Genomic DNA, 26,875 nt, shown 5'->3' with positions numbered 1-26,875 from the left:
GGCATTTTAAAAAAAGGAAGTACTTGTGTGAAATTTATAATGGCGTTTCATTTTTAGAAAGTATATATGCAACATGCATATAAGAAGCAGAAGACTTACAGTTTTTGAAGTGTCTGTGCATTATAGTTTCTAAGCAATGCTCATTCCTTTCAACTTGATAAGAACGGGTCACTACAGTAGATTTTAGAATTCAGATAGCATAATATTATGTTTATTCCCTTTTTTCTAAAAAAAAAAATCTATGCTTCGTTCAGGCATGTGTTCACACAGAGAGGCCAAGACCTTAAGACTTGTAGAAAAGATAACGTTCTTGTTTCTTCATGCTGTTCTGTTGGTGACAGTGTTTCTTTCCTTAATTCTTCAGGCCATTTGTTTTTTCATGATCTTCTAATGCATGCAGATACTCCAACATTTGTTGCAGCAATATTGTTTCTAATATGGGATTGTTCTTCATTTTCTCAACTTAACATCCAAAAGTGTAGTCCAAAGCAGGAGCTTCTAATAGGGGAAAATAAAGAAACTGAGGAAAGCATAAGTAAAGCTAGTTTTTGTACTGTCTTCAGTTTCTTTTTAATGTTCCATCGGATAAACTTGCACAGGTTCCATCTCAATTTTAAGGATTATGTCAGAATTAAAAGACATGACAGCATCCAAAACTCGATGTACACAAAAGTGACAGCATATAGTGTTAGAGATAGTGATAAACAGAGGAGCTAGAGACGTGCAATAATGTCTGTGGCATAGGTTATAGTTAGGGGGGGGGGAGTTTGTGCTCTTATGCTTTTCTGGGGTTCACTTTAAAACCATTGGCAAAGGTTGATTGGAATCTTCAAAAAACGTACACTATCTGAATGACAAGATACCACATATCAGTATAGCTCAGTGGAACAGTATTCCAGCATCTTGTTCACAAACCAATGTCTCTATCCATGGAATCTTATTGTTCTCACTTCTGCTGGGTTTAAGCGAAGGAAAAAAAGCCCCTTTCACTGCAATAACCAGCACTCAATTATCATGAACTCCTCTCTTTTTAGCTAAAAATATCAGAAGTCTTGAGGTGAATTCTATTGCAGTAACTCAATGATCATATGTTGTAAGCATGTTAGTGATAGTCAAACCAAACGAGTAAGTTCATTAGGTAGAGGTTCAACATGCAACCCTTTAGTAGTTAGTTGGTACCCTATTACAACTTTAGAGTTTATAACAGAATAAATTATAATTATTAACTTCACGTTTTTTTTTTATCATGCATTTGAGGTCACTGATTCAGTCAATTTACATATTATAAGTGGCTACCCACCAGGCCGATGAGTCACTTTTTCCCATGCATTCTCTCGACTCTTTCAATTTTTTTTTTTTAATACTCTCTGCTCAAGTTAAAGAAATCTAGTAAGTGTCAATGGCCTTGTTAATTAGTGGTATGAAATCTCTCCTGGAAGTGGCAGCCTGCGAGTTCGAACCCATCTCTCTAAATCGAGAGAGAGAGAGAGAGAGAGAGAGAGAGAGAGAGAGAGAGAGAGAGAGATCTAGTAGGTTGTGAATTCTACCTACTCTTGCATGTACCATAGGATTAATACTCTATCATCTTAACAGCTATGGATTCTACAAGGATGCAAGTTAAACTCATCTATGACATTAATTAATTGATTCATTTCATGAACTGAGAAACATTCAACATGTTACGAACACTTACCAATAAATCCACCTTCAAGTTCAACATACTATACGTACATCTTGATGAGTAATTTGATTTATTATTAGACTTTGTGAAACAGGATCTATCTGAAAATACATGCGGCATAGCAAGCTAGGGAAAGTTTCGCCTTTTCCCTGTAAGGCAAGCATTTTGTACGAACATTTGGTGGACACACATACTCTTTTGAGGGAGCCAGTGAGCTGGAGTGAAACCAGAAAAGCATTATCCCTCTGTAGACATGACTAGAGGAATCTGATTTGGAGTTATCAGCTTCAGGACAGACTTACAAGTACTGATACTAAATATATCTACATGTTTGTGAAGTGATGCAAAGTCCTCTATACATACAAATATAATATATATATATATATGCTGTCTGAGTTTTATAATGCACTATACTGAAGGCTAAGAGCATTTTCAATCAACTGGGTAAGTGACTTTTCTGGTTTTTAGAATTGTTGCAGCTAAGAGTTAAATCTCGTGGGATATATATAGTGAACAAGTGAAGAAGAAGCTGAATTGGATGCTTCTAAAGAGCAAGCTAAGTACTGCAAGAAGCCAAAGTTGAATGGATCTTAGCTGTAAAATGTTTGCCAATTTTGGGAGAAGGACAAAGAAGACATGTCTTCAACCTCAAGTGGTTAAAAAGAAGCAGATTTTTTCGGGATTCTTTAGATAAGAAAGGTTTTTACTTTTATCTCTTTTGCTTCAATTTAAATATTGTAATTCTGCAATTTCAATAGCAGAGGAAGAAAATGCTAATCATTGGGTCAAACTCATGGCTGTCCTAGGTTATGCAAGCACCAGATATTAATATTTTTTACTTACAGTACTTATGTATCCTTTAAGGCTAATTTATACCCAAAAAAAGTTATATTCTTTTATGAAAAATATGAACTAGTGGTGACTCCCTGTATTTGGATATATATATATATATATATATTTGTATGTATTTGTTGTGAAGCAAAGTGGTGGTTTAGGTAACCCTCTTCTTTCCACCTTTGACTTCTCCACTTTGAATTTGAATTTTTGTTGCCAGTTTCTAAGGTTTCAAAATAATGAATGAATCAAATTAGTTGCGTAGCGCGAATATTAGTCTTTTCTTTATTATCATAAATAAACCTCTCTTAGTTGTTTATTAATATTACAGGTCCTAATTCTAAATATTCTGTGGTTGCCTGGAAGACATTAACAACCACGTGATTTTCCTCGACCAGAGGCAAGACCCGCTAATAATAAAGCAAATTATATATATGTTATCAAATTTATACGTATTTTTATTTCGTTTCTGATATCTACTTTAATCTTTTAAAAATTTTAAAAAATATTAAATAATTCAATTTGAATTTAGTCTGTTCATGATTTATAAATCTTTCGAATTCAGCCATGCGTATGAAAGGTTTACCGTGGTGGTACGTTTTTAAAATTTAATGGAACTTGTTACTTTTCTAAGGTCTAAATAACATTATTATTATATAAAACTGTTAATGTTAATGTTATATGCATTATAATGAAGAAAATTAATGGTGGATTTGACCAAGACACCATGAATTAGAATAGAAGGGTGACCATTAATTCCAACTTGGAAAGAGGATCAAGTTTGAATGGAATAATCTGTCAATGAGTAATATATTTATTCACCTAATTTAATTTTAATTAACAATTAATAAACTGTGAAGCACTATCAATTGTTGGGTTACTTCATGTAATCTTTTTCTGTCTCTTTGACACTATTTTATGTCATAATTCTGATGGGATCCTCCGAAAATTATATTATTTATTTATTTATTTTATTCCATATATAAAAAGAGAGTTTATTTTCTACATAAAAAAATACGCCTACGTCATAAGGGTAATGGGACGGTGTCTGATAAATTGGGCCTCGGCTTACTTTACCATACAAATGATATTGGGCTTGGCCCATAACGAGATAAAGTGTTGAATTGGGCAGAAGCCTAAAATATCCTCTCTCATTAATCACGCAAATTTTTCTTCTTAACCAATACAAAATGGTGCCAGATTAAATCATACAAAATATCATTTGTTCAAAAGAAAAAAATCATCCAAAATATTTGGGCAAAAATTAGTTGTGTGTTTGTGGTTTCCTTTTATACACCTGTTGATGCCAATTCAATTCAAGTTGGCATAAAAGCAAGTGAATAATTAATTAAAGTTAGGGTTCTCAGCATTGAGTGAAGAATCAGAATTTTCAAACACCATCGTTTGGCATAAAATAAAATAATTAATCTCTGTTGCTTTGTTTGGTGAGGCTATATGTTTTTTTAACTCCACTGTCCTGAAATACCATAAAAAATATAATATTACAGACTTTACACTTTTTCCTAACCCTGGCTTTAATTATGATATTAATATCTGTACAAGTGGCATCAAGTTCACACCCCTTGATTTTTTCTCCCATTTTATAAGGGAGCCGCTAAATAAAAACTCTAGTGCCATAAGTTTAGTTGAATAAAAACACTTTTGGAATATTCAGTTTGGAAAAGTTATTGAATATATTTTGATATTTTTGCATTAAATTCTCATCGCATAATTCAATCAACCAGTTATTCGTATACGAATACCAGTAATCCAAAATTTTAAAAAAAATTACTCTCTCCCTTTAAAAAATGTCATTTTTTGTGAGATCAAATGTTCAAGAATAATTTCTTTAAAGTGCCTTTATTAAATAAATTACTTTATATTTATTTTAGGGTATAAATAGAGGTACGTATGAAAAAATAGAGTTAATTTGAAGACAAGTAACTACTTTATTGGAGGATGAGATTCAATTAAAAATATCTTATATTTTTTAATAAAGAGAGTACATCATAAGAAGACATTTTATTTCTTTGTTTTAACGACTCAAGTTTTTGGTAATAACACAGCATTCAATATTCAGCATTATTGACTAATCTGCATCTAAGTTGGGTGATGCCCCTGTGCAAAAACCCTTATTTAAGAAATTAAAAATATAATAATATATTTAATCGATTGATTACGCTAAAACAGAAAGTTATTTTGAAAATTGAGGTGTGAATTTCATTACTATTTCGATAAAATATGACTAATAAAGGATAGATAATAGACAAGAGAGAACACCATACCCAAATGCTAATGTGGAGACAAATCCCCCTTCTCCAAGAGAGACAACATGATCGTGTTCTCGTGATCCTCAAATTGCATATACCCATAGCGCACATATGCATATATGGATTGGGTCATTCCATGTTAATTCAATAATTTAGAACGGTGCGTTCAAGAAATTAGTGATAAACATGAGTTGGGGCCGGACTGAGCTCCACCCCTACTTGATGTGCATATTGGAGCATTGGGTTGCTCGAAAGTTCGGGCCAAGTTTGGCCCAATGTTCAAAAATTATTTTAAAAATATAAAAATAATTTTATCAACTAAAAAAAATATAATTATAATTATTTGAAATGAATTGTTTATAGAATTAATGTTATAATTTAAAGTAATAATTTTTTAAATTACACATAATTAACAATTAGTCATTACTTTTATATGATACAAAGTAAAAAAATTTAATGTTAAATATTTAAAAAGATTAGAAAAATTGAAATCACAAAAAAACCATAATAAACATAAAATGAATATAATCAAAAAAAAATTAAAATAAATAAAGTTTAAACAATTTAAAAAATAAAATATATTCATATTTTTGGGTAGAGTAGGGTAAGGTATGGCTAAGATTGATCATAGCCTAGTGCTCAACCTGACTATTCTGATTGATTGCACAGTTCTAAAAAAAATATTGTAGTTGCCAAATAACAAGTTAGAGTGAGATAACTATACTTATGCTTGCTCTAATTTTTATTGTGAGGTCCTTTAGATATATACACCAAAGTTAAACATATTTAGAGGGTAAAAGTTAATGTTTTAGTATGTCAAGAATTTCATAGTAAAGATCATGGAATATAATAACTTTATTAAAAAAAAAAAAAGGAGAGAAGGGAGTACTTCATGTTGTATTTTTTTTCTTTTTTCTTTTTTTGGTAAATTGTTTAGGTTTGATGCACACATACTATTATTTCCAAGCTTATTTATAAAAAAAATAAATAATAGTGAAAATTATAAAAAAATTTGCCATAAAATCCCCCACTAGAAATTTTACCATGCTAAGGTACCTGCAATTTATAGAAAGCCCAAGGTCCTTCTAAATGATTAAGTTACTCTTAATCAAATCAAATCTTCCTCCCATTCCTCTCCAGTTCCCATTTGGTCGCTTTGGTGGCTTTAGCTCCATAATTTCGACAACGATGGCGACAAAGGATGTTGAAGATGTAAGATCCATGATTTCAAGAGTGTTCATTTCAGCAAGCAGTTCCGTGACAAAGTCCCAAGTCCCAACTCCAAGTCATTCTGGTCAATAGTTCCCAGATACCTTAGCATAATTAAATTTGTGTTGAGGTTTATTTTAGCAATTTTTTTCAAACTATAAATAAGTCTGAAAATAATATATATTTTAAGAAAATGAGGCCCGACATTGATTAAATTATGGTACAACTGTTTGTACTATAGGTAAGTGAAAGTGATTCAGTTTAATTACTAGTGATTCTATAAAAGCCTACCATGCAACAACAATTAATTATTGGAGTGAATACCAATGAACATGGCTTGAAAGTATATAAATGGAATCGTATGCCAAAGTACCTCTGAATATTCTACATCAATCATAGCAAGTCAAGATTCATATATAAACATTTTTAGAATGGAGCGGAAATTAACATACATAATAATGTTAGGGAAAAAAAATGGTAATTATATAATAAGGGCATACACGTACAGTACAGATATGTACTAACAGAAAAATTAAAAGTAGCGATCGATAAAATTCCGAAACATGCATTTTTGAGCACAGCGCATGTGAAAGCAACCCTCCAATTATTTCATTTCATCTTTAAAGAAATCAAATTATTTCATCCATGCAAGTGGAAACTATTATTTTATCGCCACCCTTCGGTTGTCACGCACAACATTGCATGTGAAAGGGAATAAATAATTTTAATTACTCCTCCAATAATAACTTAAAATACAATTCCAATTATTTTTCTTATTCTATAAATAATAAAGGGGATGAATAAAAGTTGAGTGACTAGGTTTATAAAATAGGAGCTTCATTTGTTTTGACTGAGAGAAATACTTATATCATAAAAATAATGAGAAAAATATAGCTTTTATTCAATTATCCATTCAGTTCCAAAATTTTGAATTAAAATAATTCAATTCATGTAATTTTTTTTTACTTAAAACAATGTCATATTTATAATTTTTTTTTTTAACTCAATCCCTATACTTTCTTAACTTGATAAATTATAATAACTGAATTATATTAAGTTAATTAAATTTAAAGATTGTGATTAAAAAATAAAGTTAAAGTTCAAAGACTAAATTAATGACCGGGAGAAAGTGTAGTAACTAAAAATTATATTATTTTAAATAATAAATACAAGAGAAAAGAAGACGATAATGTCTGTGTATACGAGGAGGGTTGAAATTTCCAAAAAGATAATGATGATAATATTGGAAGTGTGGATTAGTTTGGTTACAAGTTACAAGCAAGCATGTGGCATACTGATATTTTAATGAGGCAGGGAATAGAATACATTGATTAAATTGTTGAGACGAGTGATGGAACACAGAGTTGAAAATCCAAGGAAGCTGTATTGGGAAGCTAACAATATAGTACAGGATCTTTAATCAATAATAATAGTAATAAACAATATCATTATCACAACACAATGGTCCCTCCCCTACCATTCCATGTCTTTGTCAACCTATCATTACAATCCAAGCCACATTCCCCGTCCCTTCACATTCTCACACATTACCCTATATGTGTGTTTAATTGAGTTTTAGCTCAGGTCAAAAAAAAAAAAAAAAGAGTTTTAGTCCTAAGAAGAAAGCATCCTAAAGGAAAGGAACCAAAATCTACCTAGGCCAGGTGCTACAAAAAAAATTACCTCTACTTGTTATGATTTGCGTTTTCATCTGAATGATTCACGAACAAGATTTAGAGGCATTTATATGCCAACCCTTGTACTACAGTGTGTTTGGTTTCAAGATGTTATGAGCAAACCAGAATTTGGAAGCTGGAACCTCAATCATGAATCAGTATCAATATACATACAAAAGAATGCATTATTTGTAAATCATAAACAGTATGACTTGTTTTACATTCTGTACATATGTAAATTTTAAAGGAGCTATCTGAGATTCCAGGGATAACATGAGGGGCCCAATGTAATGAAAAGAGAGGGAACAAGAGAGAAGGGGATAGTGGGGAAGATGCTGGGGGATTCAGGGCTGGTGCACGTTGCATCATCGCCCAAGAACATGAGCATTTTTTAGACTGAGAGCCCATCACATGCTTCTGCCAATTCTAATGCCATGACATCAGCCCTGCGAGCTCACCTCAACAGCCAAACCAACAGAGTAGAGTGCTGCACTCCACGTGTTCCCTTTATTTCCCCCTTCACTCCACAATCCCATTTCTTCAATAATCTCTCCGAGATTAATCTTCTCTTCTAATAGGCTCTTGCGTTGTAGAATGTGATCTTATCAGATGTGTAGGACCGAGGAGCGAGAAAAAGAGATCACGTGGAACAAGAGGGTGTGGGACTGTGGAGCATGTGCTTAGGCTCAGGGGGAGATAAGGAAACCCAATATAAAGGGCAAAGGAAAGGAAAGGGCCTCATCTCCCGGATCTTGCCTTTCTCTTCTCCTTCACAGCTTGCTCTGCCTCCCACACATATAAGCCCTACAACACACACACACCCTTCTCCCATACCCTATTCCACCTGGGACTCTATCATCCTCTTCACTGACCTACCTCATGGCCTCTTGGAAGAAGACCATCACAACCCCATTCAAAAAGGCTTGCACTTTCTTCAATCACCAGCCTCCAAGGGAACATCCCAAGAAGTCTCAATCAGGTCTGTGATTGTGTCTGTGCTTCATGATCTTAACATGCTGTACATGTATGTACGTATGTTGTTTCGTGTTGTTGAGTGATTTGGGGTGTGGTTTTGCTGCAGAGCAAGAGAACAGAGGAACGGATCTTCACGGTGAAGTGATGGCTTGTGGTTATGAAGATGTCCAAGTCATGTGGTCTATTCTGGACAAGTCCAAGTCCACTTCTTCCTGCAATATCAGCTCTTCCTGATCTCTGTGATGATCCTACCCATAATAACCAATTCCCGCCCGCCAATTAGCAGACGTTTTAGTGTGCTGATGTTTAGGTCATAAGTTGCATCATACTAACTTCTTCAAGCTAACTCCATAACTAGCTTTTGAATGTGGTATGAATGCACTTTTCTCTGTAAATATTGGGAGCAAATAAAAGAAGAAAAAGGAAAGATTGATGTTCTGGTGTTCATGGGTAGGAGGCAGTCTCCATCTGCAATTTTCTCAAGATGTTCAATATAGGGAATCCCCATGATTGATAAACAAAAATCATGGTGAGATTTTTTTTTTTCCTTCAATTGAAAACTAGATTTTTTTTTTTTGTTCTTTTTTCTAATTTGTTTCCTTCTATATCTGCTTTCTTCTATCTCTGCCTTATCTCCTGTGTATGGTCTATGGGAAGAAGAAAGATAGGATTCCATGGGATCCCACCACGCATGATTGAAATGAATATTGTACTGTTTAGGTGACGTTGACGTGATTATTTTCCTCGTGAAATGCCTTGAAATGCTCAAGCTTTTTGTTCTTCCATGATCTCGTTGACCCAGTCATTAGTAACTTTGAGTGTTACTTAATTTGAGCAAATGCAAATGGTACAGTGTTACTCTTGTTTATGCTTCACACGTAAAAGGATCCAAAGACAATCGTAAATCCACGGGATAAAGTAGATTAAATGGTCCGTTTAAAATCTTGATAAAAAGCATTTGCTGGCCCGACTCGAAGTCCAAGAGTGATATTCGCCACATAATGAAGGATATTTTATTTTTTGGGTCCCTCCCTTCATGGAATGAAAAGGACGGGTCCGTGTTTACCAGAAAACGGGGTCAAAAAAGACGGGTCCGGTTCTAATTGAATGACAAAAAAAAAAAAACCGACAACTTGCCCGGTTACTTTGAAAGCTACGCAATGCTCAGTTCAGCCTTATTCGTGAATAACTTAGCATTATGTATTTAAGGAAACTCGTCATCATATTAAGAACGTAATTTATTATTATTTTTTTAATTGATGGCCACAGAAAATAATGCAAGAAGGCGACAAAATTAGGTAGGGTCAGAAGTTAACTAGTTGTTATATACTAAAAGTTAAAAAATCCAAAATAGTGATGTCAAGAGAGTCCTAAGACGCCTTATGAGTTAACCAGTATATTTATTTGTATCTCTAAAAGCATTGTTAAAGGTAACAACTTTGTTTTTGCATAATGAAATTTCTAATTTTTTAGATTGTATCGTAAAGGAGATAATTGAAGGAGAATTTAGTTATAAATAAGTGTGAGAGCATCAAGAAAGTTAGTCTAGATATTCACCTTATAGATTTTAATATTCCGCTAAAGTTTTCAAAGATATCCAAAAACCCAATCTCAATGCTAAGAAAATAATCAAGAAATATAGGGAAATCCTTTATCGAGTTCCTTTTAGTGTCACAGATAATATCTTTACAAATCTTAAAATTACAATGGTTAATAGAGCTATGGCTTGTCTAGTTTAACCCACTCTTTCAAGTGGCCTCATTTATTATAGGTAAAGATAAATTTTTGCTCATGAGATATTATTTGAGAAGCACCAAATTTCCTAAACTATTAATAGGAGTAATTTTACTTTAAAGTAATTAAAACATAACATTTTTTGGCATTTGTCGTCAAATTCCTGATGTTGATTATTAAAAAATATTAACTAAAACTTCAACGTTGACCATTAAGAAATTTAACAGCAAGAATAAAAAATGTTCTATTTTAATTATATTAAAGGTAAATTTGCTTTTGCCAATAATTTAGGATGTTAAGTATACTTTAAAAAATTATTTAAGAATAAAAATGTGCATGCATCCATTGATTATTATTGATTCATTGCCTGTGAGTGTAAATGTTATACGGCTTGGACCGTCATTAAACAGGATAGGCTGGTTGAATTTTTCAACTTCGGTTTCAACAAGTCTGCCGCCAAGGATTGGTAAAAAAGATTCTGTTTCTCCTGTGATGAATGATGATGATAGAGGTAGGACCAAGTTTCATGTCTAAAGTTGGACACTAGTGAAGGGAACTGAAGACATGTGAATATAGCTGAGTTTCCCTGATCCCACTGGAATCCTTTCAGGTGGACCCACCTGGGCTTCAATACAGTCACATTTAGATTGCTTGAGTTGTGCGGAAAATGTGCTGTGTAGGTAAATTCACATGACCCCTGATTCCCACCTCAGAATTACAGTGTCTGGCAGGTGAAATGAAACTACTCCGAATTTGTCTAAAGCTTGAAAATTGGAAGGGAAACAAATAGAACTTGAATGAGAGACACAACCAAGCTTATCATCGTCGACAAATCTAAACCAGAAAGCACACCACGGTAGTACCACCACGTTCAAACAACGACAATGAGTAATATGCAACTCGACATGGGTACAAACAACAGAATATGACAGACTCTTAAGCATTTCATATAATTTAAAATATACATGCTCGTACTGGCTTAACAGCCCAAGGGGCCTTGGAATTGATATGGCATGTAAAAATATCTCTCATTCATCATTCAATGATTACGTATTGCGGTTTATATAGGCATGTGAACGCGAGAATAAACACGTGGCACCAATATGCATGAAAAGTACAAGGGATTACTTCCAAAAATCAAAATTCTTGATCAATAAAGGAATAATATCATTATTTTTATTCAATAAGATATCAAAGCGAATGATTGACTCATTCTATACTGGAAAGAATTGTAGAAAATCTTTTGATAATATGAATTCCTATTTCTCAATGATATCCCACAATTAAGATAATTCGCTAAATCCCGTAAGGTCATTTCATAAAAGTTCATTGGTATCCTCTTTTTTTTTTTTTAAACAAATCGACTTCAATCTTTTAATAACAACAAAAAATCTTTCTCAATCAATCCTTTTGCCCCTCATTCTTCAAGAATCAAAAAAATCATTTCCAATCAAGTTTGAATGTATTTGTTTGGAATTTGATTATTCTACTTCATTTTTTATTTACTTATTTTTTTTATTATTTCTTTTTTTATTTTCTTTTTTGTTTTTTGTACGAATGAGTAGTTCAAAACAATTTTGAACATATAAACTATATTAATAAAATTATATAGATCTTTTAAATAAATAAAAAATTTTGTTTGAATTGAATGGGTACTAAATATTTTGTGAAAAATTTCCTCTTAATCATTAGTTTGGCTATCTTCATAAGCATCAACATATAGGTTTCAAATCCAAGTAACGAGATTAATAAGCATTATTGTATTAATATTTGGAAGAAGAAATCGAAGAATCTCTTAAAAATCTTACAAGATACATTCACTTTTTTTCCTCTAAAAAATGGTCAAAATTTCATCAAGGTTTGAATCCTATTGAAAGGTCCACTAAAGACCAAAAATTGTTGAAGAAAGAATGAGATTTTTCTTTTGTTCTTTCCTGATGATAAAAAAATAAAAAAAATAATTAATATATTTACGATGATTGTGTATTTACAAAATACCAATTCATCTTATTTCATCTAATTCAGAATGTGATATGGCTTTAAAGGATGAACTGGACAATTCCCATAAGATTTCATTCTTAAACAATTTTTTTTTATTTATTTCATCTATTCCATGACCGGAGCCCGGGGGGTCAAACAAAAGACAAGTAAATTACTTAGCATGAGCTGCCGCGTGTGATGGAGAGCCGGCAACAATTGTTCTATCAGTAATCAACTTGTAACATTCATCTTAGATATGAAGTCTCGTTCAGAAACGGTTTCCATCAAACGTAGACGAAGATTTCTGAAAAAACTCGAGTACTTACCAAACATGTCCATATTTTATGCCCCTCCTTCACAAGCTGGGGTTACAAGTTACAACGAACCTCAAGTTACTATCCAGCAGCTGCTCGAGTTCGCAAGAATATATGGATAGATAGAGAGAGAGAGATGGCAGGGGCCTCCTAATAATTCTAGAAATCACCTAAGTATGACGGGCAACAATATATTTTGTATTAATACATGTGTGGGAAACGGACCTAAAGAGTTCTTTCCTCCGGATAGGAGGGGGGAAATGGGAGGAGAAGGATCTTAGCCTGCACAGGCCATATACATTGCTTTTAATGGTGCATCTTGATCTATTCTTGTGACAACAAGGAATGACCAACCCTGTACCAACTCACCTGAAATTTCTCTCTTCCTTTGCTTCCAGGGCATCGACTTCCTCATTAGACAGAAGGTCCACAATGGGTTCATATACGTCCCACTCCTTTCTTTTCCTGATGCATTCAAGGAAGCAGGCAAAGTCTATCAGATATTTCATTTCAAAATTAACTAAACAACCTTGTCACAAGTACCACATTTAAAAACAAAATATCCACATGACAATTAAAAGGAAGGTTGTGTGTATAAACTGTTGGGATTAAAGTATTGTGCGGATGCCAGTACATGTTGATGAGGACATGATTGCAATAATAGCAGCATATAGGTTTCATGCTGACTGTAACTAAGGCTGTTATCAGTAGAGTATAATGTCTTGCCTTGTAATTTATCTACCCATAAAGACAAGGTTTCCCCATGTCTTTCTCATTTCAATAAACCAAGACCTATTATTGGATACAATTACGTGGAAGATGGAATGCACCACAAAAACAGACGTAAAAGGAACTGGCATGCAATTCCACAAAGCTTGACAAGAAAAAATGAAAACGCTCAAACATTTGCCAGCCCAAAAAGAAAACAAAATTGACATACAATCATAAAATTTGTCCAAGTGATATAACTTATAAGAAACTGAGTGACCTCTAAAACCAAGCATAATAAGTAAACTTGTGAGTCGTGACTAGATTTCATCAAAGAGCTTAAAATGACTCACCGAATAACACTAGATTTCTGACCAAATAACTTAACCAAGTCCACTGCTGTAGTACCTCCTTTACTGTTTTGATCAACAAATAGACAAACGGAATAATAGATTAGAAACACACATTATATGGGATCTTTCACCACAAAATAAAAATCTTCCACCAGATCAAATGAGGTATTAGATGAGTGTAATAGAAACCTGACTGGAGTATATTCAAACCCCCGACGACCCTTCTTGTTCATCCTGCTTTCTCTTGCTGAGACTACACTTTGAATTGCAATCTATATATAAATATAAATTAAGAGTCTGTTAACTCAATCAAATATAACTTTGGAACACCGTATACCAGTCAAGCAATTAAATAACTGACCTCATAAAGTTGCTCTCTGATTGCAAAGGCAATAGCAGGCTGCAAAACGTGGATGAGAACAGAAACATCTTTTGATCAGATCATTTTAATCATACCCCAGAAAGCATAATAATTTTGGCACCAACCTACATATCCTGCTAAATGCAATAGGAAAGGATAAAATTTTGCTCAACACAAGGAGGCATGGAGTTCTAAATTGAATTCTCACCCGCTACGTCCACAACAGATACAATTACTATCACATGGAGGTGTAACATTTTATTATGGTTTGATATTAGATGACTTGGATATACTTACCCCAACCTCAGGATCTTCAATACCCATATCTTTGCAAAAGGTTCTAGCAAACTCTTCAGGATCACTCTCAAAGTTGTTCAAGTCCTAATATTTAGACACATACAAGCAGATAACCACATGAGAGGGCAGAAAAAAATTACAATTCCATGATTTGAAGTCAAAGCCTCAATCTTACCCATAGAAACTGGTCCTTTATGAGAGTATGATTTACACGAAGATCAAGCTGTCAATAAATAACAACATATTTATATAAATAAGCATGCAGTATAAAGAAAAGGAACAAGAGCATTCTAGTTATTTTTATTTGGGGCGCAGCAGAATTCATTTATAACATGAATGCAGGATCAAATGTTAAAGAGTCAAGAAAGAGAGACCTTGATAGGGACAATCTTTTCTCCAGCATACATATCTTGTCCTTCATACGATCGGAATTCTGCCAGCTGTGACTGATAAAAAAGTGCAACTTATATTCAACATAGGGTTTGGGAAGGGAACATGCATAGAAAGCAACCACAGAAAATGTAGAAAATTAGCAAGGTATCACGTAGAATTGGAAAGTGCTAGTGACAAGGAAAGGTAGTATTTGAATATCCCATAACTTGAATTGATTGAGCAATCTGTGTGACAAAAGCCGGAGGCAACTTTAAGTCTTTAACCGTCCTTTTTGCAAAGATCACCACCTCTGAATCGGGATCTATAACATGGAAATTTCGGGCATCAATTCATAGAAGGTAAAAACACATGGTAAACATATTATCATACTGCTATACCATTGCCATTTCAAAATACACACACATGGAGAATTTGTTTAAGATTTAGAATTAACAGGCGAAATAGGCCTGAAACTAGGAAAATTCATAGTACACAAGACATGACCATTACTTTAATCATAAATACTAAACAAGTTTTCTTCACATTCCATACAATGAAGATCAGCGGCAGTCACAAACCAACTTAGCATAATACACTACAGCTTCTTGAAAAGTAAGATGACCAGCATCAGTGATATGACAAATATCCTACAGTACACATCTCTGAAGAAATATTAAGATAGCAGCTGATATAAAAGTTTAGAGCGTATGTGCCGAAAGCAAAGCTCCGATATAAAATTAGTCCAGCAAGGCACAAGGAAGCAATTCCGGTGGTTAATATTGTTGTTATTTTCGAATAATAAGAAGAAACTAAGTCATGATGGAAAAGAAAAAAGAGGGTAATAATGGATAAGGAAGTGACCATAGCTAAAAAAATGGGGAATTTACCAGAAGGGTTCCAAGTAAAAGCATCCTTATATCTCTGGCCATCAATTTCAATATCCAGTCGAATAGGTACCAAATTATCAGCAGTTGGGCTGCAAGTCCATTCGACGTTTAGCTGTATAACCCGGCACCGAAATAGAAGCGGGGGGGTTGGGGGGGGAGAGCATGTTTGAACTTACATTCTGAACTTGACGGGGATCTTGTAGAAAGCAGAAGGAGGGGTCTTCATCAGGGCTTCCCCTTCACTACTTCAGCGGTCAGCTAATTACTATTGTTATTATTTCTATCGAAATCTTGATTCCCTCTGGGTTCGGTATAATCAGCTGGAGATGCCCTCAAATTTGTGAAAAAATCTTTCAGCTTCAGCCAAAAAATCATCCAATTTCGTCCAGGCGGGAAGCGAAATAGGGAATTAACGGAGAATCCCGCACCGAGTTTCTGGCGAGGAGGGTCAACCTACAGAGCAAGAAACTAGCAAAGGCCCCATTGAGAATGCTTTTGGTAAATGGGCTCAATTATATTTTGGTGTTTCACTTTTGCAATAATACGTAAGCCCATAATGACATGGCCGAGTAATCTTTTTACGTTTTGGGCTAACTGGTCCATGTATATAATATCAGTGATCGGACCATCTGATTTAATCATATTTAAACATTATCAAATTTAATTAGAATATAACATCAGACCATCTGATTTAATCATATTTAAACATTATCAAATTTAATTAGAAGTAGCTTTTTCAAAAATTATTTTTATATTTACACGTACTCAAACTCAAAACTTTGTGCCCAACAAAAATTATTTTCTGTTATGGAAAATATGAACTATTGGCAACCAATAATATGTGTGCATGTTAGCGCGGGCGCTATTGACCGAGAACATGAGGGAGTCCAGCTTGTCTTGAATAAAATTTTGAGGTCTACATTTGCAAATAAAAAAAAAAAAGAGTGATCATTGTCTCTTACTAAACTCGGATTAATTTAATTTGAATTGTCAAGACTTGATTTTTTTTCATTGAATTAAAAAGAGAAATTTCGACTAAAAAGAAAAGAGAAATGTTCAATAATTTTAAATGGGAAAATGTGCCGAAAAATTATTTACAGGTAATTATATAAATCATTTTTATCATAAAATTGCACTGCAGTGAGGTCATGGAAATACCCTTCTATTGCTATTGCAGGTGTATGAAAGATCTTGGAAATTTATATGCGTAACTATAAGTAGGCCCTGTGCATTATATGGAATTTGAGCCATACTATACACAGTTTATAAATAGGTACAATCTATTAAGCTTTTATATTTTTAGATTGACATAAGCTTTTATGAGTTATTATTATTCATGAGTCATTAAATTCTTGAGTTATTGGAAGACTTGATGTCATTTCCAGCTTTCTTTTTTTGATACATGCACGCGTGTGTATAAAAATTAATTGTCCATAGTAGTTTCAGTTCATTGTTGTCTTTACCATGTTTCAATTAATAATATATTAAGACAGGGGATACTCTGTAATGTCGAGTTTTATTTTTCTGTATTATTTCACTGCCATGCCACTAAAGCGTGGAATAGGGTTATGCAGTTCAGTGTCTTTCTTTCTTTTTTGTTTTTGACGCTTTTTTTTCATGGAAGTTATAAATTTGGCTGTTGAAATACTAAGTTTTAAACAGAGTCACAAGACATTCTCCAAAGTTGTAAGTGTATATGTCTCTTATGATATTGATTTCTTATTTGTATAGTACTTTCCAAAAATGTCATACCTGTAACAGATAACTCTCGACTAAAAGGTTAGTTTTTTAATCCATTAGAAATTTTGAATTTATTTATATTTTTTGTCATTATCCACCCCCACTATAACTCTATGAATAAATTAAAATTGGTGTCACTAAATAATGTAAAATTATGAAACAGAGATATTGGAATTTGAATGATCCTAACTTCATTTGGTTGCAGAATGATCCTTTACCTTTAGTAAGTTCACGGGTAAACTCAAGACAAATTGATCTTTAGATGATTTTGAAAGGACAACTTTTTTCCGAGTGAATGAAAGGACAGCTTTTATGATGACTGGACGCAATTTCTTTGAAAAAAATAATCTTATGATTATTAATTAATTTCAAATTTGAACCCAAAACATTCAATCTTTTTAAAAGAAAAAAGACTCCTTCTTACTTGACTACTTTCTTTATATATATATATATATATATATATAGATATTGGAAAAAAGAAAGTGCAATTTCCAGCTACATACCATATGCAAGTTACACATACTCTAGTTCAAATCAAAGGGAGAGACAATAATCATGAGGTGTTGACAAATGATAAAAAGAAATTACTGAAGTTGACAAATGAGAAAAATAACAATAGAAAGCACAAGAGATTGGGAAAATAAATGAAGGAATAAAAATGATTATGCAGATACGGCATCGCCATCAGTTGGTGAAATATGGAATGGAAATTAGATGCAGGACCAAAATTCAAAACTGAGTTCACATATCAGAACTGTTGTGTGGGGAGCACCACACGTGTTTAGAGACATGACTTGCTCTAATCTTGACATTCTTAAAGCAAAATCTCTGTTGCTGACACGAGTGTGGGAGACCACCACCATCATATTCTTCCCCAACAACACCCTAACCCGCAAGCAAAACCAAAGCACAAGTTAGGTACATATAAATATACATATTGCCTTTCTTTTTCCTTTTTCTTTCTTTAATTTTTATCAAGCACACACTTTTGAGTTCCAGTTCCTTCTTTTTCCCTGTCGGATTGCCTTTCAAGCTTAATTTGTCTCCAATACAGTTGTCATTTTAAGTCCCTAAACTCTGTTCTGCTGTTTCAAAAGTTCAGATTGAAACTTACAGCTCTTCTTCCTTGAAATTTGATTCAAACAGGTGACGTGTGACATAAATTTTTAGTCATATCAAGCGATACATGATCAGATTAGCATCAAATAAGGTTCTACTTATGAATTTAAACTAGTGAGTGCGTGCGTGCGGTTCTCACACATTATATAAAGTCTATTAAATAACACATTCATGGCTCGTGAATAGTGCGGTTTGGTTTGAAATTTTAAAACTAAATTGTGTTCAGCAGAGCTGTTCATTTAAACTGCACTGGAAAGATTTGGACAGATGATATATTGAATTTACAGTATTTACAGCAACTTGTAGCAGTGTAATGAGTACTGGGTGGACCTCCATTTTGGAGACTCTTTAATCTTAAAAAACTGTACATATTAGAACACGCATGTATAGTGTGCTTCTGAGGAAGCTCTTCTTGTGCATTATGTGATTTAAAGAATTTTCTCTTCTGTTTCAAGAACATACTGAGATGAATGGAATAAATTTAATGAGTGACTACAGAATAAAATTGAACCAGTACAAGAGCTCAAAATTCTTCAACATGAAAGAGTCTCATTAGTCATAAACACTTAATTATGCACTTCAGGGAGATACTATACACATCTATGATCTTGGTTTATATAACTATCATATCATATGTGATTTTAATCATGGGAAGTTGGAAACTACTGGTTTTTCCGGGAAAACTCTACTTTTTCTTTTTTAGCCCACCCATTAACCAAGACAAAAATGTATGGGACTATGGACAGTAAAAATTGAGGAGAAACTTGTGGGAAGAAAGAGTTTTATGGATTAGATTAGCTAGCATCTGTCTGCTCTGGTGATCTTCAGCCTTTTCACACTAGTCAAGAACATCCTGTGATGAATGCATTAAGAAATAATCAGTGTTTGTCACATTTGATTCAAGGGGCTTCACCATATTAAATTGACAGGCTTAGCTTGAACAAGAAAAATCCTTTTCCAAAAAGAAGATCAAAGCCAGTGTTTGAGTTTAATTTTGAGATATATCACTTACTCCCAAGGCACATCTCCAACCATCATCCAGTCTCCTTCTTGATCCTCGTAAGTTAACACATGAAAATTTCCAGAATGAAGTGCTTGGGAATTGGGGCCTGAAAGAAGAAAGGAAATGAAAAACTTCCTTGATCTAAACATGATGTCACAGATTACAAAAGAAAGAAGAATCTGCAGAGGAGGAGGAGGAAGATTGTAATCAATGAGGGTTTCCATTAGTGCTTACAGAGAATGGTGGTCCTGAACATGTGACCTAGAGCTCTGACAAGCCCATCATAACTATGGTGTGCCAGAAGGTTCAATTTTCTACCAATGGGTATGCCTTCCATGTACACTTTGACAAATAAGGAAGGCCCTTCGCTCCACTGGTTTTGTTTCTCCACAAGAGTGCTTCTCAGTATGGACTTGATTGGAGGCCAATCTGAAGTATGATTCCTGGAACACAAATCCACAAGAGTTCATTTCTGCGTCAGAATTTAACACGCACTGAGACAAGAAAACCCATGAAATTCTCACGCTTTCAGGTCAAGAAAAAGAGAAGTCTACAGTAAACAATAGCACAACAAAGAGGGGAAACGAAAAACAATGAAATTCACAAGCTTTTAGCTTCAGAAGAGGCCAATTCCACAACAGAACCTCACATGTACGGACACAAAAGATCATTCACCGATCATGGTTTTATATACAGAGTAACAGAGACAACATAGTAGCTCAGGAAAAGAACCCCATAAGTTGCCAAGCTTTGAGCACCAAACGAGTTGAATTATTTCACATTACGAGAGAATAGGGTAATGGCTAAAGTACCGTGACCTGGGATTTGAATTGGAAAAGCCAGGTTGAGAAGGAGAAATGGTAAGACCAAGTCTCAGGTCAGTGATCAAATCAGTTCTGGAACTACTGGTATTTCCACAAACACTTGAGAGACACGAAGAGGAAGAGTGAGAAGAAGAAGCTGCAGGTTTCGCAGTCCCACAAGGGTAATTACTGCTATCAATTGAAGAAGAAGATGACGATGATGACTGGGTTTGCTGGCCATCGACTTGTTCTCCTGTTCTCATCTTCCAATCAACCAAAAACTGATCAACACTGAAAAATAAAAAGCCACCACACTGGCCTATATATACTCACAACGGGCGCAAATACAGTAAATGAAATCCTCATTACTAGCATTGTTTCATATTAATAACAGAGTATTTGAAAAACAAATCTAGATTATGGGAAAAGGTTCTAAATTGATTAATCCTGTTGGCTAGACAAGCTTCTTTAAACATTCAGAGATGTGTGGGAGGGAGGGAGGGAGAGAGGAGGGCAGAAGGGCAAGCGAGTCAGAGATTGAATAGAGTTCTTTTGTTGGGTTTGATTTGCCCTGAGGGTGGGCGACAAGTCCACAAGGCCTCTTTAATTAATTAATTTTCTAGAAAGTTTATGTTGGTTGGAAACCTAGAAATCTGCTTTATTTTTTTTATTATTTAAAATAGTTTACTGGTTTTTTTTTTAAGGCATTGTTCATGTTTTATTTTAATTTTCCTTGCGTGACACTTGGCTCACATCATTTTTGTGAATTTCAAAGGCGATGAGAAAGAGCCAATGGTTTGTCTGAGGAACACAGAGGACATGCACACCATGTATGATAATGAATTATAATAAAACAACAAACTCAAATCATGCGAAAAGTAATGTGTTGATGAAAGTGCCCTTTCTCATACTAATTTAAACATGTTCTTTAAAATACTATGATTCTTAGTTATATATGATAATCCAATGTAACTTGTTCAATATTAAACCTTTTTTCTTGCTTGAGAGGTTGTTGTCTGGGATGACAACATTATTTTTGTTGGTACGTCAGATCCTTTTCCTCTATACATATTCGTGAAATTATTTTTAAATTTCACATTTGAGCAATTTAAATTTCACATTTGAGAAATTTAAATTCTTAACATAAAATAATTAATTATATTAGCATGAAATAAAAGCTTTCTTTTTTGTTCGACCAGAAAAATGAAAGCTTGCTCACTAAATGATCATTCAAAGATCAAAGTCTATTTTTCCAGCTAAAAAAAATTACTTATCGTTTAATTTCTTTCTATTTCATTCAAAGAAAACATATTTTAATTTTTAAATACTTAAATATAATACGATATATATTGTGATATCTGGATCTTAATTTTAACAAACACCAATACATAAATACTGAATTGATACGTGTTTTTATTATCACAAGGTCAGTATAGGCATCGAGCTTTTTTCATTTTCACGAGAAAGCATTGAGCTAATATTTAAAAACTGAAAACAATTATTCCCACTCGTGGTAGTGTCAATAAGGCGATGCAAAGGTTCTTAAATCTTAATTGCACCGTGTCGTAATAGTTACGTAACTTGTAACCAGTGAGAGTTTGTCTAATTGTCTAGTTTGCAAAATTCTAAAGAAAAACGGAAAATTGGATGAGAATGTAAGAGGAAATAGTTTTTGTATATAAATAAAATGTGTGTGTAATGATAATGAACATAGAAAAAAAGAATGAGCAAAAAGGCAACAATATTAACAAAGTTATTAATTGAGAGGTATTTTAAAATAAAAAATATATATAAGCATTCATAATACTATTCAAGTTGGTGTGAAAGTAATTAAATTATTAATTTAATTTAACATTTGTTAATTTTTAATATTAAAAGCTAAATATGCTTATCACTTGCCAATATTGATTACTCTGACTTACTAAGATGGACAATCTCACTCTTAATCACTCTCTCTCTCTCTTTCCGTGCATCGCCGCCATTGTTCAGGATTCGAACCCAATATCTAAGTCCATTTTACATGGGCAGGAAAAGAATAGGCTTTAGTGTGTCATAATGCACACTGTTTGAGAGACTTCTATCAACCCTTCAAATTCCACTCAGTGCTTTTGCTTGAGCTGTTCTCAGAAAGACATGGTTCTTACAAATTTCATTGGCACTAACGTTGGATTTGGCATGCCTTAATTACCTGGGAGTTTCATTTGTGGTTTTGGGTATCAAATTTCTGTAAATTCTGAGTCTTTAGTTTTTATTTAATCGTGAATTTGTGTTTTCAGGTTTGGGTGCTGGTTGTGGTTTTGGTGTAGGATGGGGCTCTGAATGTCTGTTTTTTTCCTGCTATTCTTCACCATTAAGGTTCACAAGATTGGAAAGGGTGCCCTGTAAGAGTTGCACAATTGCAGAGGGTGAAAGGAAGAAGAAGAAGAAGAAGATGCAGAGATTGTCTAGGTGTCAGCATTGTCAGGTGACAAGTCAGAGCAGTTAACGGGTAGCAAACACAATCAGTATTTAATATCACGAATTAATGAAATGGAAGTGAATTAATGAATTAGTCATCCTTACACTCACTCAAATAATATTATATACACTCATGTATTTTTTCTCACTCTTAAGTATTGAAAACTCGTGATCAACAACTTCATAAATATTGTTGTTCTTTTGCCCAATAAAAATTGATATTTCTGATCACTTGAAATTAAAAAGGTATCTAAAGGGACTCAAATTAATGTTAAAAGAAAAACTTATTTTTCATGGATTTCCATTGCTTTGAGGTAATGGCACATTATTAACAGAAGGATATTGTTACAGAATATGCACTTTCCAATGAACAAGTGAGATTAACGGAGAGAATGGTGAGATGAGTATTAGCGGGTTACCTAAAAAGATGAAAACAATGGCAAAAAATTAAGAGGAAGGAAGAGAGGGAAAGTGGGTTGTCTGGTGAGAAAAAGTGTGTATTGTCCAAACACGTTAAATGGAACACGTACAAGTCTTGACTCCCCACAGGTTGGACCCTTTTATGGCTATTCCTTCATATTTAACTTTTCCAATGCTGCAGCACTCTGATACTGACATTAGCTCCTCACTGTTAATTACTTTAACTAGTCCACTGTAATCAATTAAAAATAGTTAAAAATATTGAGATGGTCTGAAAAAGGAAAAAAAATATAATTTATCTTTACTAAACAGGTCATTTTAAAAAATACTCTCTCTCTCTAAACACTTTAAAAATTTAAATTATAAAACACTTTTAATTATATTTCACGTATCAATAGGAATAGTTATTTTCTAGCTTCAATGAAGAGTGGCAATAAGTGTTTAATCATGTTATATTTCTTGTGCCCAAGAAAATAATTTGAAAAAAGTATTAAATATCTTCCATTTTGGACCAGGTTTAACTGAAAAAAAAATACCTTATATATAATTAAATGCGATTGAATGTGGGAGTGAAGGGAGTGAGTGAGTAGGTTGAGATGAATGAAATGGATATAATTAATAAATTGGTGGGGCGAGAAGGACGAGATTAGCATGGCAGGGTAACAAATATGTTTAGCCTCATGAGGCAATGTGGGATTTGCGTTCAATCCCTTCATTAATTTCTCCGCTTTGCATTTCAAATCTGGACACACCACTCCCTCGCTCTCTCGCCTCTTTTCTTTTTCCACTTCCAACTACTTTCTCATCTCTCCCTCCTCCATCTTCATCCTCAACAACAACCGCATCCATTTTAATAAGTATGCTGCACTACACTCACTCTTCATTATGTAATATGAAGTTTGGAAACTTTTTAAGACCAAGTTGAAGTAAAGTTGAAAATAATAATAATTTGTTATTATTAGGTTATTTAAATATGAGTGGACAGAAGACGATGTGAGCTGAAAGTTCCAGATAAATTTATGTTTAATAATTAATATATAATAAAAAAAAATATCATAAACTTGAGTTTTAAATTTTTTAATCAAGATGTGATGTTGTTTCATTAATCTTACTCTTCTCTCCATTCCTAACAATTATCGTTATTATTATTAAGATAAGAAATTTACTCCTTTAATATTCTTTCCTCGCTGGTAAAAGTGCGGAGAGAGTGATTAAGGGAGGGTGAAATCACTGAAATGGAATTTATGACTCAACAAACCAATTAATTGGAGTGAAATGGATAGGAGGCACGACAAACAAACATGATGTCAAGTAACAGTGAGGCCTTTGGAATTTGTTGCAGACCAGACACTGCTGTCTCTCTCTCTCTCCCCCCACCTTCTTTATCTTTTCACTCAATTCCCCCCCCCCCCCCCAAAATTCTCGCTTTTCACTTACTCCTATATATAGTACTAAATCCTAATCATTTTAAGGACATAGCATAGGGGACAAATATGCCCACGTGGCGTTCTTCGGCTAGGAGTCCCCCAAGGACATGATTAATATTAATAGTGTTATTGCATGAAGCGCCAACCGAATATTTGCGTGGATCTAATTAATTACTCCCCTCCTATCCTAAATATAACATTTAATTTAAATATTTATATAAATGTATTTCTTATTCATTATAGAATGTATCCACAACTAGGATAAAGGAATAAAAGGAAAAAACAATACTCCCTCCGTATTATAATATAAAATATTTTTTAAAAATTTTATTTAATTTAAAATATAAGATATTAATTAACTTTTATAATTATTTGTTAACTATACATCCCTACTTCATTCATTAACCTATTTAAAAAAATGATGCATTATAATTTTAATTATCATTATTAAAAAATTTATGTAAAGTATTTAATAAGATTAAAATTAAAAAAATATATTTTTTTTAAGAAATTACTTCTTCCGTCTCTATATTAAGAGATTTTTTAGAATTTTTTTTTGTTATCTTTGAATGTAAGAGATTGTTGGCACACTTTTTAATAAATGAATTATTATATCCTTATTAAATTAAAAAGAGAAAAATATAAGTACTCTCATCAACTTACTTTAAAAAAAGAGATTTATTTTTTTATTTACAATAATTAGGAGTAAAATAAAATGTTGCTATACTTTTTTTAAATAATTAATTTTTATTAGTTTTGGAAAATTCGATTAAAAACATCTAATATATAAGGATGGAGTGAGCAATATTTTAGCTGGCATTTTTTTATACTCTGAATTGGTTCCCATTATGCCCTATATATATTTTGGTCCAAAGGAAGTATTATAAGATATCTCTAACTATTTCATTGAAACTAAAGAGAGGTGGTTAATTAAGTTATTAATTTTTTCAAAATAGAATAAACTTCCAATCTTATCCTTATTTAAATAAAATAATTTAAATTTACATAACATTCTCCTTCATATTCAATGAGATTAAATAGATGTAACATTGAAAATATATATTAATATCCCATCAAGTTTCTTATATTAATGTGTTTGATTGGAAGTTTTTTGGAAGGAAAAGGGAGGAAAGTTGCTCCTTTCCCTTGTTTAGTTAGTGATTAATATGGGAGGGAAGGAAAACCTCTTGTTTGATTAAAGCTTTGTTTGATTGGAAAGGAGGAGAAGAAATAGGGAGAAGGGAGGAGAGGAAGGATTCCCTCAATTTAGGGAGGGGTTTTAGTTTTTTCTTCTTCCCTCCCCTCCAACCAAACACTATCTAAAAAATTAAAAAGAGAGGAGTAACTCCCCTTCTCCTCTCCTCTTAACCCTCCCTTTTAATTTGAAAGTTTTTTTGGAGGGGGTGGGAGAGATGGACAATAATTAAAATAATTTAAATTATTTTTGATATTAAAAGATTAGCTATTATCTTTCTCTCCTTCTTTCTTTATAATGAAATAATTTTACCACCTTACAAAAAGTAATATATATTTTTTTATGTATAAAATTTTATATTTTTCACTAGACTCACTGATAAAATGTAATTTCTTCTTCAAATTTTTTATTAATATAGGTTTATACTCTTAAAATAAAATTTTAATAAATTCTAATATAACAATTTTTTTCAAAGCAAAAATAAAAATTAAGTTAAATTTGATAAAAATAAAATTGTTAACTTATTTTTAATTCCCGCCTTCCTAAATCAAACAAAGTTAGGTTTATTAAATCCCTGCCTCCTTTTCCCTCTTTCTTCTTCTCAAACCAAACACATACAGCCTAAGAATTAAAAAAATCTTTTATAAGGCATCATATAATAGGAGCCGGAACAGTATCACATTTTATATTTTTATTATATTTGGCTTTTAAAATGCTGTATGTGATGTAAAATATTTTAAAAAATACATGTAATATGAATATTTTTACTTGAAAGACTAATGAAAATAAACAGATAGAGTATATTATATGCAGGCATGTACATGAAGTGACAACGTATTTTCTTTATACAGTAATAAAAGCCTTCAGTAGAATTAAGTTTCGGAGACCCATCAGCATGAAGCTATGCCTGTAGGCTGAGACTCGAAAGATCAGATTGGAAGGAAATTATGACGAAGGGAACGCAAATGAGGAAATTATTAGGATGGAGATCCAGTTTGCAGAGTTTTAGGGAGAGAAGCAAACGTTTCAATTGCAATAATAATTAGAATCCAGAAGCGTT

At 33.0% G+C, this 26,875-nt stretch overlaps 3 protein-coding genes across 6 annotated transcripts; 1 reads left to right on the top strand and 2 right to left on the bottom strand.

The window, feature by feature from the left end:
- The first annotated feature begins 8,139 nt into the window (after positions 1 to 8,139).
- On the top strand, positions 8,140 to 9,469 carry LOC129309554 (uncharacterized). Of its 2 annotated transcripts, none has more exons than XM_054951167.1 (2): positions 8,140 to 8,653; positions 8,726 to 9,469. In XM_054951167.1, the coding sequence occupies exons 1-2, from the start codon at positions 8,550 to 8,552 to the stop codon at positions 8,877 to 8,879; spliced, it is 258 nt and encodes an 85-aa protein (XP_054807142.1). In that variant the 5' UTR covers positions 8,140 to 8,549; the 3' UTR covers positions 8,880 to 9,469. The 2 variants fall into 2 exon arrangements, with proteins under 2 accessions (XP_054807142.1, XP_054807141.1); XM_054951166.1 differs by having other exon boundaries at positions 8,162 to 8,649; positions 8,752 to 9,469.
- A 3,140-nt stretch (positions 9,470 to 12,609) lies between these two features.
- LOC129309378 (chromatin structure-remodeling complex protein BSH) lies at positions 12,610 to 16,121 on the bottom strand. The gene is made up of 10 exons (XM_054950942.1): positions 15,828 to 16,121; positions 15,652 to 15,740; positions 14,992 to 15,086; positions 14,767 to 14,838; positions 14,568 to 14,615; positions 14,393 to 14,476; positions 14,096 to 14,134; positions 13,924 to 14,006; positions 13,735 to 13,797; positions 12,610 to 13,138 (listed from the first exon to the last, which is right to left on the bottom strand). Exons 1-10 carry the CDS (start codon positions 15,875 to 15,877, stop codon positions 13,039 to 13,041), a joined length of 723 nt encoding a protein of 240 aa, XP_054806917.1. The 5' UTR covers positions 15,878 to 16,121; the 3' UTR covers positions 12,610 to 13,038.
- A 1,915-nt stretch (positions 16,122 to 18,036) lies between these two features.
- On the bottom strand, positions 18,037 to 20,811 carry LOC129309764 (auxin-responsive protein IAA31-like). 3 transcript variants are annotated; one of them, XR_008592957.1, is made up of 5 exons: positions 20,326 to 20,811; positions 19,748 to 19,956; positions 19,523 to 19,619; positions 18,378 to 19,363; positions 18,037 to 18,276 (listed from the first exon to the last, which is right to left on the bottom strand). XR_008592957.1 is itself a non-coding variant. In XM_054951472.1 (4 exons), the coding sequence occupies exons 1-4, from the start codon at positions 20,577 to 20,579 to the stop codon at positions 19,309 to 19,311; spliced, it is 615 nt and encodes a 204-aa protein (XP_054807447.1). In that variant the 5' UTR covers positions 20,580 to 20,811; the 3' UTR covers positions 18,037 to 19,308. The 3 variants fall into 3 exon arrangements, 2 of the variants coding, with proteins under 2 accessions (XP_054807447.1, XP_054807448.1); XM_054951472.1 differs by having other exon boundaries at positions 18,037 to 19,363; XM_054951473.1 differs by having other exon boundaries at positions 18,037 to 19,363; positions 20,332 to 20,811.
- Between the last annotated feature and the right edge of the window lie 6,064 nt (positions 20,812 to 26,875).

The sequence above is a fragment of the Prosopis cineraria genome, unplaced genomic scaffold, assembly GCF_029017545.1.
Source record: "Prosopis cineraria cultivar Desert tree isolate PC_DT_omini unplaced genomic scaffold, ASM2901754v1 PC4, whole genome shotgun sequence".
NCBI lineage: Eukaryota > Viridiplantae > Streptophyta > Magnoliopsida > Fabales > Fabaceae > Prosopis > Prosopis cineraria.
Note: the sequence above shows the minus strand (reverse complement) of the source record. Positions and strands in the feature narration are given on the sequence as shown.